Source organism: Empidonax traillii, unplaced genomic scaffold, assembly GCF_003031625.1.
Source record: "Empidonax traillii isolate 1590-97213 ecotype Southwest subspecies unplaced genomic scaffold, ASM303162v1 scaffold2152:size35166, whole genome shotgun sequence".
In the NCBI taxonomy this organism is placed as follows: domain Eukaryota; kingdom Metazoa; phylum Chordata; class Aves; order Passeriformes; family Tyrannidae; genus Empidonax; species Empidonax traillii.
The window spans coordinates 12,068-22,076 of record NW_020957345.1 but is presented as its reverse complement, the minus strand read 5'-3'; the positions used below and the strand labels follow the sequence as shown (position 1 = coordinate 22,076).

The 10,009-nt window shown below is 39.5% G+C and overlaps 1 protein-coding gene across 1 annotated transcript; it reads left to right on the top strand.

Annotated features, from left to right (window-relative positions):
• The first annotated feature begins 175 nt into the window (after nucleotides 1-175).
• Nucleotides 176-9,536, top strand: LOC114071622 (synaptonemal complex protein 1-like). The gene is made up of 19 exons (XM_027909474.1): nucleotides 176-188; nucleotides 388-461; nucleotides 812-926; nucleotides 1,356-1,441; nucleotides 1,578-1,762; nucleotides 2,213-2,280; nucleotides 2,695-2,756; nucleotides 3,164-3,268; nucleotides 3,799-3,902; nucleotides 4,369-4,486; nucleotides 4,697-4,767; nucleotides 5,119-5,200; nucleotides 5,882-5,944; nucleotides 6,557-6,619; nucleotides 7,358-7,474; nucleotides 7,693-7,803; nucleotides 8,137-8,229; nucleotides 8,757-8,813; nucleotides 9,519-9,536. Exons 1-19 carry the CDS (start codon nucleotides 176-178, stop codon nucleotides 9,534-9,536), a joined length of 1,605 nt encoding a protein of 534 aa, XP_027765275.1.
• The last annotated feature ends 473 nt before the right edge of the window (nucleotides 9,537-10,009 follow it).

Sequence of the window (10,009 nt, the reverse complement as noted above, 5' to 3'; positions counted from 1 at the left end):
GAACTTTATTTTTGAAATAGCCACTCAAAGCCCAAGGTTTCTCTGCGAAGAATCTGCAGATCACTACTTATTTTATGTAGTTGGTATTTAACTGATAATGCCCTAGTGTTGAGCTGCAGGAACTTCATTAAATACTTGTTTTATATAGGTTACTATGTGCCTGTTTAATCTTTACATGGGTGTTCCTGGTAGTTTCCTGTAAGAAACACGGAATAATGGACCAATTCTGTGGAATGCTGGCAGGAAAAAAATCAAGCATTGTGTCAACAATTGCTCTTTAGGAAGCAAACTGTACAATGGCAAGCAATCTTAAGCTGGAAAATTGCATTGAACTTGGAGTATCTTTCAGCTAGAATGTTAACTATGGATGTATCTGTATCTCCAAAGTAAAAGAAGAAGCAGAAAAAATGGACAAGTTCAAAAGAGAATGCAAGCTGGAAGTCAGCCAGAAGGCAGAGCAGGTTTGCTCACTTTTACAATCTAATATTAACAGCTTTATTCATGAATAAAGGGGCAGTGCAAGGCCTGAGGAGTTCCTGGGCATTGCTAAAAAAAACCCAAAAATAACAGCTGGAGCTGCACCTCGGTCACATCCTGCTGAATGATGTTCCAGTCCCTTTGGCTGATTAGAATTTATGGTTTGATTTTGGAGAACTTTTTCATTCGTGGCTTGAGGGATATTTGGCGAAGACCAAGCACCTTCCCCGTACTGGAGTCACAGCAGGTCTGCTCGTCGCTCCTGGGGCACAAATGGAAGTGGCACTCTCTTCTTTTTCTAGAATTCCTCATGATATCATTTTAATTTTGCCAGATTTCAGCTCTTATCACCCAGAGTGATGAAAAAGATGATGTGATAAGAGACATCCAGGCTCAGCTGCAGGAATCACAAAATCAGATTGCTGGCTTAATAGAAGAAAAAAGTAAGAGTTTCCCCTGCTGTGGTAATCTGTGATTGTTTGAGGAAGTGTGAGAAACAAGATCATGATAATTTCACTCTGTTATTAATCAGCAGCAGAATTTTGGGGCCTTGCAGGCCTTAGTTTTGTTTGGAACAGAAACTGCTGCTGTGGGATCAGAACTGGTTTTTAGGGCCAGTCAAGCAGTGAGGGCTTTTGAAGATTGCAAGGGGGAAAATACATTGCTTGGGTTTTGCACATTTACAGTCAGGCAGGTGCCACTGAGGAGGAAACTTTCTTTTCCAGAACTTGATTTTCGATATTTTTAAGCCATTTATTTTCAAAATATTTGTAGTATATGATGCCAGATGAGTGTGTGTCATTTTACGTTTTCAGCACCTTTTTTTAGTAAATACCCTATTTTTCCTAAATTTAAGCATTCATCTTTTTGCATTGAAGGAGAAATGTTCGAGGAATCCCAGGCCAATCAAGAACGTTTGAGGGCAGAGCTGGAGGAGGCCAAAACTTCATTGCAGAAGGCAGAGGTACAGCTTGCTGATGGTTCTCCAGCAGAAAGAGATTAAATGAGTGATTGCACAAATAATTACTGACACTTTAGGTGTGAAACAGCTGTAGCTCTTTGTTGCAAAGCACGTTTAGAGATTATATGATTTTTTGAAGGTTACTCAAAAGAGCTTAGAGAACGAATTCCAGACCACGGTGAAAACATTAATTCAGGTCACCGAAGAAAAGGAGGCACAGGAAGAAGAATGTAAAAAAACCAAGGCCTTGCATGCAGCCCTGACAGCAGAGTTTGAGGCTTCCATTGCCAGTTTGAAAAGCTCGCTGCAAAAAGAGCAAAATAGGTAAACTGAAAAGTTTTGAAGTTCAAAGAATGGTCTTGTAGGTTACAGTTTGTCGCAAAATCAAGAACAATCGGACGTGGAGCTGAAATTCAGAGGGTTTTTTTGTCACAGTTGTCCAAATGCAGAGGCTTTAATGGGATTTTTTTTCAGTTGTGCTGGTTGATACTGGTCTATTAAAAAAGTACATTTTCCCCCCCTCCTCATAATTCTGTCTTTAAGAAATACAGATTTCTGCATGTAAATATTTATTTACTTTTATGTCTGTTGTTCTGAAGTTGTGAAAGGGAAACTTGGTATGTGTTGCAGGCAGATAAACCATCTGCCTGTTGAAAGGCCAATGTTCTTGAGGTTCTTGTGAATAAGTAAGACTTGGTCTTATTGCCCTTCAAGTTTTGAATGAAGTGTTTTGTTTATACATTTGGGGATTTTTTTTAATTGCCTTTTTCTTAGATCAGAGAAATACGAAGACGAGTCGAAGCTGCTCGCCTTGGAGCTCAGAAATAAATCTGCTGAACTGGGTAAGAGTTGTAGAAAGGCAGGAAATGCTTTTTTTCTGCTGTTTTCTGGCAATGGACTGTCTCTGTTGCTTGGAGAAATGATTTTACACAGGAATACTTCCATTTATTTTTACTCACCTGCCTCCTTCTCCTTCGGTGGTCACTAACTGGGAACAGCCAAACCACAGTAGTAAGACCAGGCTCTGAATTTTACATCAGATAAATGATTAGTTCCTCTTTATATATATATTTACTAGTGTCTTTCTTAATCATTTTTCTGCATTTAGATTAAGTCATAAGTTAGCTTTGCAGTTTATGACCTTAGTCCAACAAGTTTTGAAAATTGGGCGTTGCAAAGGGATAATTGTTTTCTGTTGCCTGCTAAATGTGAAAAACTCTTCCTGTTCCACTAATTTTGCATTGCATGTGCTGTAGAAGAGATGACCAAGCTAAAATGTGACAAAGAAATGCAACTTGAAGAGCTGTCAGAAACGCTGGTAAATGTTCATTTTATTTGTCTCGTGGCATTTACTTCTCACATGAAATTTCTCTTGCTTTATAAGTATCTTAAGTGCCATGTCTAAACACTGTTTATTCTGCCTTAATGTTTCTGGTAAACACACAATTTCAGTGGTTCCTTTGAAGGACTTGATTCTTTCCACTGATTTTCTTGTCCCGTTTCTGCTTTGTTTTGGTTTTCCTCGTTAAGGTTTCCAGTTATTTCCTTCTCCATTCACACCTATTGAAATGCCACTCCCTCTGGACATAGAGATTTCCCAATTTTTGTCTCACTTTTTAGGGAGGTCATTGGGTAAAATGTCAGTGTGAAACCAGGTGTGCATTTTACCACTGTCAGTTTGTTCTTTACAACCTGTGCATTGAATTTTCTGATGTTCTGAACCAGGGGAAAATGGAAGGACGTCTGCTGAAGAAGGAGGATCTGGAGGCTGCTGTGGAAAGTTTGCAGAAGAGAGAAGAAGAAACAAAAAATCTTCTCCAGATGAGAGAGGTCTGGTGAAAGGGCAGTAGTTACATGTTTTCATAAATAATTAAGTTACATGTTATAATTTAAGTACAAGAACATCAGAAAGGGCATCGAGTCAGGGCAGTGCCCACCCTGAGCTGCTCTGCTGGTGGCAGTGGCAGCAGGAGATGTCCTGGAGGAGCCTCTGCTCCCTTTCCACAGGATCTGTATCAGGGATAAGGACACATCCCTGCCAGTTGCTTTTCTCTCACATACAACTGGAATTCTGGGGTTTATTTTTAGTCTTTTTTTTGTTCAGGTGAACACAGAAGCTGATGATGTCTGAAGTGAGTGCCTTTATTTAAAATCATGTCCAAGAAAACTGATTTAGTCAGTAATTTTGCAGCTGGTTAATTAGACTCACATCAGAATTCACTGTCTCACTCCACCAGAGAGATGTGAAGATGTGGTGTGGATAATGTGTGGTGAAATCTCCCTGCTCTCAGATCACCTCACAACTTTCATAAATTGTAGGGGTTTTTTTTGGTGTAAACTCAAAACTCTTCTTTTTGCAGAACGAAATCCACGATTTGAAAGTCCAGCTGACCGGGACAGCTGAAAAGGAGCGAGATTATTTGAACCAGCTTTCCACTCTGAAAACAGACCTTGAACAAGAGATGTAGGACCATTTCTGAAAACATAATATTCAATTTTTTTGTGTGTGTTTTGCACAGAAGTTATTTTACCACACAGTGAATGATCTGTGATTGTTTTCTAATGACAATTTTGAATGACACAGCGGTACATTCATTATGTACTTGTATTTATGAATTACATTTTCTCTATTTCCACATCTCTGTGACCTGGTTGTGTTCACATGAAGAGAAAGCTCCTGAATTTATTGTTAGTCCTGCTTTGATCTACATCATCTTCACCAGCCATTATATTTATGTAAAAGTTGGCTCTATTTACATAGAAATTTTCTTTCCTTCTTCTGTTGCCTTTTTGCATCACTGTGGCTTTGCTGCAAACCTTAAATTTCTAGATAAAGGCCTGAAGTAACCCTTGATAATGGACGAATTTAACTTCAAAGGGAATTTCAAAATGCATATTCTTATTTCTCTTGGCTGTTTGTTTTAAATTAGGTTAAAGAACGAACAGCTGACAGCGTGCATCAATCAGCTTTCACTGGAGAAAGAACAAATAGCACAAGAGAAAAGCAGTGTGGCTGCAGAACTCAGGGACCTGCAAGAAAGTCACAAGGCAAGTTGGAGACTTCCACCTGGTTTTAGGTGACAACACTCCATTTAAAGTACAAATCAGACAGTAAACTGCAACATGTTATGGTTCTGTAGAGTATCTGAACTATTTTTTGTGTCTGAAATACAAGTTACCCCTGTGAATGAGCCAGGTCAACATGCTTTGGGTGCCTTTTTAAGATGTCACCCTGAATTTACACGAGTCTTTATTTAGGAGAGTAAGAAGAAAGAAGAAAATGCAAAGCAGTTGGTTGAAAACCTAGAGGAGGCAAATGGCCAGCTGAGGCAAGTGAGAGCAGATCTTAATATCTGATATTATTAAAGGAATTTTAGACTCAATTCTGTCATAGTTACTCTGAGGGTTAGGATGTATTTTCCTTAGGTGAGGGGAACGTTTTTCCATACCTTACAAAAAGTATGGACAGGTCACACATTAACTCACCAGACACTTTGCTTCTTTTTAAAAACATTGTCATTGAACAGCTCATGAAATTCCCATCAATATCAGCAGCTCTTTTTAGAAAATAAAATCTGTCTTTAATGAAAAGAAGTTCGATTTCTTAATAAAGATTTAGCAGCAAAGAGCTCCTTAGGAAATCTGAAATGTTTATTGATATTTGTTCCTTTGGCCTTCAGGAACGAAGTGGAGTCTCTGAAGGAGAAAATGGCCAAGGCAGGGGAAGAGATCGAGAGTAAACTGGATGAGAGAGATGAGAACGTGCGTGCCCCACGTGGGAACAGCCACCACCACCCGTGGGAGAGGGAAAATGCTCGGGGGGGTTTCTCTCTGCCAAGGCCTGCCCCGGGCTGGGATCTCTGCTGGGCTGCTCCAGATGACTCAACAGGCTCAGCACTTTTTTGTTTTAAAGGACAGGAACCTTCCCTGGGGGGGTTCCCTCTTTGCTGGGAGGCTGAAAGTTGGAGATTTGTTGGGTTTCCAGGCAAACAGGGAACCTCCTCTCCTTTATTTCCACATCCCCGCCGAGCCATGGGTGGGATCTGGATTAGCTTTCAATATATAATGGGAGTTCCAGCTTAAACAGATTCCAGTATTTTTTACTTTCTTGCCCCAGTTTCAAAGCACACCTGGTTTTTTCAGCATTAGGGATTTCAGAATTTCAATGTAAAAACCAAAAATTTACTATTGTAACCCCAGTTACTGTTGAAAATGGAATTTCCAGAAAGGCAGAGCAGTTGAAGATTGTAGGAAATAACGAGGAAAACTCATTTTTTTCATGGATTGTAGGGAACTCGACACAAGATTGGTTTTTAAACTGGGAAGCTCCTATTTTTTTCCCCTTCTTTTTTGTCTTTAAACTGGTGCAAATGCATGACAGTAACCTCTGGCACAGGAAGGCACTGGCAGGACTCATTCACTCGTGTTTGAAATCTCTTTCAGGTGAATAATTTAAAGAAACTGGTGGAAAATAAAACCAAATGCATTGAGGAGTTGCAGCAGGAGGTGTGTACAGTTTTTAAAAGTCGCAAACACAGAAGAGATGGTATTTTGTGGGGACTTTTCAACGGGTTTTGTCTGCTGTGAAATCTTCAGACACACCTATGTAGTTGATAATTTCCTTTCTTATCCTGACTCTGAGCAGATTAAGGAGTCACCTTTGAAATTTCTTGATTTGTGAAATTATCCTTCATTTAAAAATAGCATTTACAGAAATAATACCTATAATAAACACTTTTTTTCCATTTAATATATGGTATTATTTATGGACCTGTAATAAAGCCCTATCACAGTTACCATTAGTAGAAAAGAACTGGCAGCAGCACAAGTTGTTCATAACTTCACTGCAAGAAAACAGAACTTTCATTTTTTTGTCAGCAGCCCCTTAGTTTGAATTCCCATGCCCAGGAGGAGCCTTTCCCAAGGCCTTGAAGGAACAGGATTATCCCAGGAATTACTGGAGCATTCCTTTGGTTTTGAGAATTTTTCCAGGACCTGAACTGCACAACAGAGAGTTGTTTGCTGGCTGAAAGCTGGAGTTTATTTAAGATTCTCACCATTACACAATTTTATCCACTTTTTAAAGTGCAGTGGTTTTGTTTTGCTTTATTTCAACAGAATAAGGGGCTGAAAAAGAAAATAACTGCAGAAAGCAAGAAAAGCAGCATTTATGAAGGAAAGGTATGTTCAAATAACATCATGTAGAAGATGAGGTGAGTGTTTTGAGTCCCGGGGGAAATAATGATGACATTTTTTAAATACATTCTGGAGTGATTTATGGATCTGGGATACAGATTTGGCAGGAATGGGCCCATAATTTTTGGAAGGCATTTCTGTTTTTAATCACTGAGCTCTGACTGGGCTATGAGACATTTAAAAATGTATCAGTCCCTTTCTTGTTTTGGTTGATAATGTACTGAAGAGTATTCAGTAATCCCACTGAAATAGAAAAGAATTAAATTAAAATTAAGAGAAACACATACATTATTTGGGTGCCACGCTTCAAGAAAGAAGTGGACTTTTTTGAGGAGATTCTCCTGAAAAACTTGAAAAACTGCAATCAAAATGCACACTCCGTGCAACTGGGAAAATCTGAGATAGATTTACAAAGGAGGGAATAAAATCTCCAATCTACATTTTTTTTCCAAGGAAGACGCAGCATTTTGGGGGGGGGGGTGCTTAGGGTTGTCTTTCCCCTTGTGGCTCTTGCCATTCTTTCTGTGAGCATTTTCTAACTCACTTCAGGCCAAAGTTTAATTCTTTAGGAAAAAAAAAGCTGAACTTTAAATAGGAAACAGTTCAATCACATACCTGAAAAGTAACAGAGTGTTTCTGCTCAAAAATCAGAGGTAAAAAAAAAAAAAAATCATTGGCATATTAATTATTGAACAAATAACAACAATTCTGCACTCTCAAAAGGTGAATAAATTGCAGTTAGAGCTGGAAAACAAGAACAAGCAACATAAGGAAACAGTTGACAGCTACCAAAAGGAGATCGAAACAAAAAAAGTAAATGAAAACAAACTTCACGAAGAGGTGAGAGATCCTAATTTTTTCCTGCAATTTGAATTTTTTTGGGGGGATGCACGATGGTTTCGTGGAGCTTTACTGGCCAGCTTCTTAAAGGCAAATGAAGCCTGAATGAAACTGTAATTACTTTGCACCCACGGAGCAGGGGGAAGAAGAAATGATTTTTAAAAACCACATCTTACTGCTAATTGTTAGTGAATTAAAATGAAATTTATGACTGACAGGTAGAAAAGTTGAAGTTGCTTTATGATGAGGCAACGATGATCCAGAGAGAAACTGATATCAGGTGTCAGCACAGGATAAAGGAAATGGTGGCACTGATGGAAAAACACAAGGTGAGAGATTTTTACTGATTGCTGTGATTTGTCATCTGTGATGCCATGAGGAGCAAGAACCTTTCAAAACCAGCATTTTGTGAGTTAGAAAGTGCAACTTCATAAAAAAAGACCAGAATCTAGGAAGGTGGAGTCGAACACGTGCTTAGCTTTAGCTTTTCATCATCTGAAAATAAATTCATCTTCACATTTTGAAAACCTGCCTCTGGGCAGACAAATTCCATTTATCTAAAGTTCTAGGATTTTCTTTTTTTCTCTATCCATAATTGTAACATTTAGTCCCATATTTTCGAGTGTGTTGTTGGTTTGGGGGTTTGTTTGTTTTTTTAACAGCATGAATATGACAAAATGGTTGAAGAGAAAGATGCAGAGTTAAAACTGTGTAAACTGAAGCAGCAGGAGCAGTTGTCATCAGAAAGATCACTGGTAAGGAGCGCTTTTCAACCCTGAATAATGCAGTGGAGGGGCCGGTGCCATCCAAGTGTAATACAATAAATACCATATTTTACTTTTCCTATTTAATACTTCAGTGTCTGCTTTAGTGGGACTGAACAGTAAGGATCAACCCCCTCATTTCTGCTTGCTTTTATTTTCTTAGACATCTTATTATGTACATTAAAAAACCCAAGCATTTCTAAAAATAGGTTGGAAGTAGCAGTTGGTTTCTGTCTACTTCTCCAGAAAATAAACATGCATCGTGTTGTGACCTCAGTGCCTGAGAAACTTTAGTATCAAAGAGTTGGATAAAGTGTTTTAACTTCTTACCTTGAACCCTTCTGGTTCTTACAGTACTTCAGGTTTTTATTTAAAACAAACTAAACCAGAAGTTCCACCACAGGGTTGCAAAGTAAATGGATTTTCCCTTTGTTTCTAAGGAGTGCCCCTGTTAATTCCTGTCTCATGTTGACCTGTTTTCTTCCTTCCCTGCCCTTTATCTATCTCCCTGTTTACAGGAGAGTGAACTGTCACGTTTGAAGAGTGAACTGTCAGGCCTTAAGGAACAGCTGAGAGCAGAAACTGAGGAAAAGGTGTTATTTCTTTTAATAACTGCAGCAATGTGGGGGTGACAGGTTTGACCTGGGCTTCTGCAGTGGGAGAAGTTGGAGAAGAAATAAAACCATTAATAGAAAAATTACTTTTAAATGCTGGCCAGATGTTTGTATGATCTTTGTAGCAGTGTGTGAGAGTGGACTGTGCTCTGTGATTACACCAAGAAGATTTTTAACAGCTGAATTCCAATCAAATATTTACTTCCCATCCCATAACTCTTTCTAGGGGAATCTTAGGAATGGACACACCCAAAATAGGGTTCCTGAAGCTGAAATGGAGCACGAGGTAACTTTGACCAAAGAAATAATTGTAGAATTTGCTCATATTTGTACATATGGAATCCAACTGAAGTTCTGTGATCATTTATGCACACTCAACAAAAGCCATTGAAATGGTTTTAGCTTAAACCTTTTTTAATTTTAGAAAATACAGACTTTTTTTCCCGAGTCTCAAATTCCTCCTTTAGATTTGGACAGTGAATCTGCTGGTGTAAAAGATAAAAAATCTCCTTCTTATGGAAAGACTCTTTGAAGTAAAAACAATCATCTTGTCAATGCCAATGCCTCTCTGACAGAACTCTCCTGCAGTTTTGTTTCCATCTCCTCAGGTGTTTGTTGTAGCCCACAGGTGGTGCCTGCAGTTCCCACCACCCTGAATTTCTGCAGATGAGCCCCAAGGACTGAGACCCCACCTGCCAGAAACCTCAGTTCTTCCAAAGCCTCCTGGCCATTCCCCTTGCTCAGCAACCAAAAAAAGGGCATTTTCCCTCTCCACCCCCTTTTTTGGGGTCTTTGTTCACCTCTGGGATGGAAAGATAATAATTCCACAGCACCTCCCAGGGGTCTTCTTGGACAGCTCAGACCACAAATGGGTTCAGAGTTTGGCTTTAGAGTCTGTTCTTACCCCTGACAACAGAACTGAAAATATCAACGTTTTCCTCCCCAGACATTTGTTATAAAGACTCCTTCAGCACAGAACCTGCAGGGTGGGAGAAGCACAAATGTGCCTGCAGAGCAGAGCACCAGGAAGAAGCAGAAGGTGCTGCTGCAGCTGGACACTCACTCGGACAGCTCCGAGCACAGCGACCTCCTGGTGAGAGGGAGAGCCCCAGCCCTGCCCTGAGCAGCTCTCTGGGCACACTGCTGAGAGTGGGGAC

What these genes read in the sequence shown, in the direction of transcription:
- LOC114071622 (XM_027909474.1), top strand. An exon ending in TCAGCCAGAAGGCAGAGCAG is followed by an intron (nt 462 to 811) that starts GTTTGCTCACTT and finishes TAATTTTGCCAG; the next exon opens with ATTTCAGCTCTTATCACCCA. An exon ending in AATAGAAGAAAAAAGTAAGA is followed by an intron (nt 927 to 1,355) that starts GTTTCCCCTGCT and finishes TTTGCATTGAAG; the next exon opens with GAGAAATGTTCGAGGAATCC.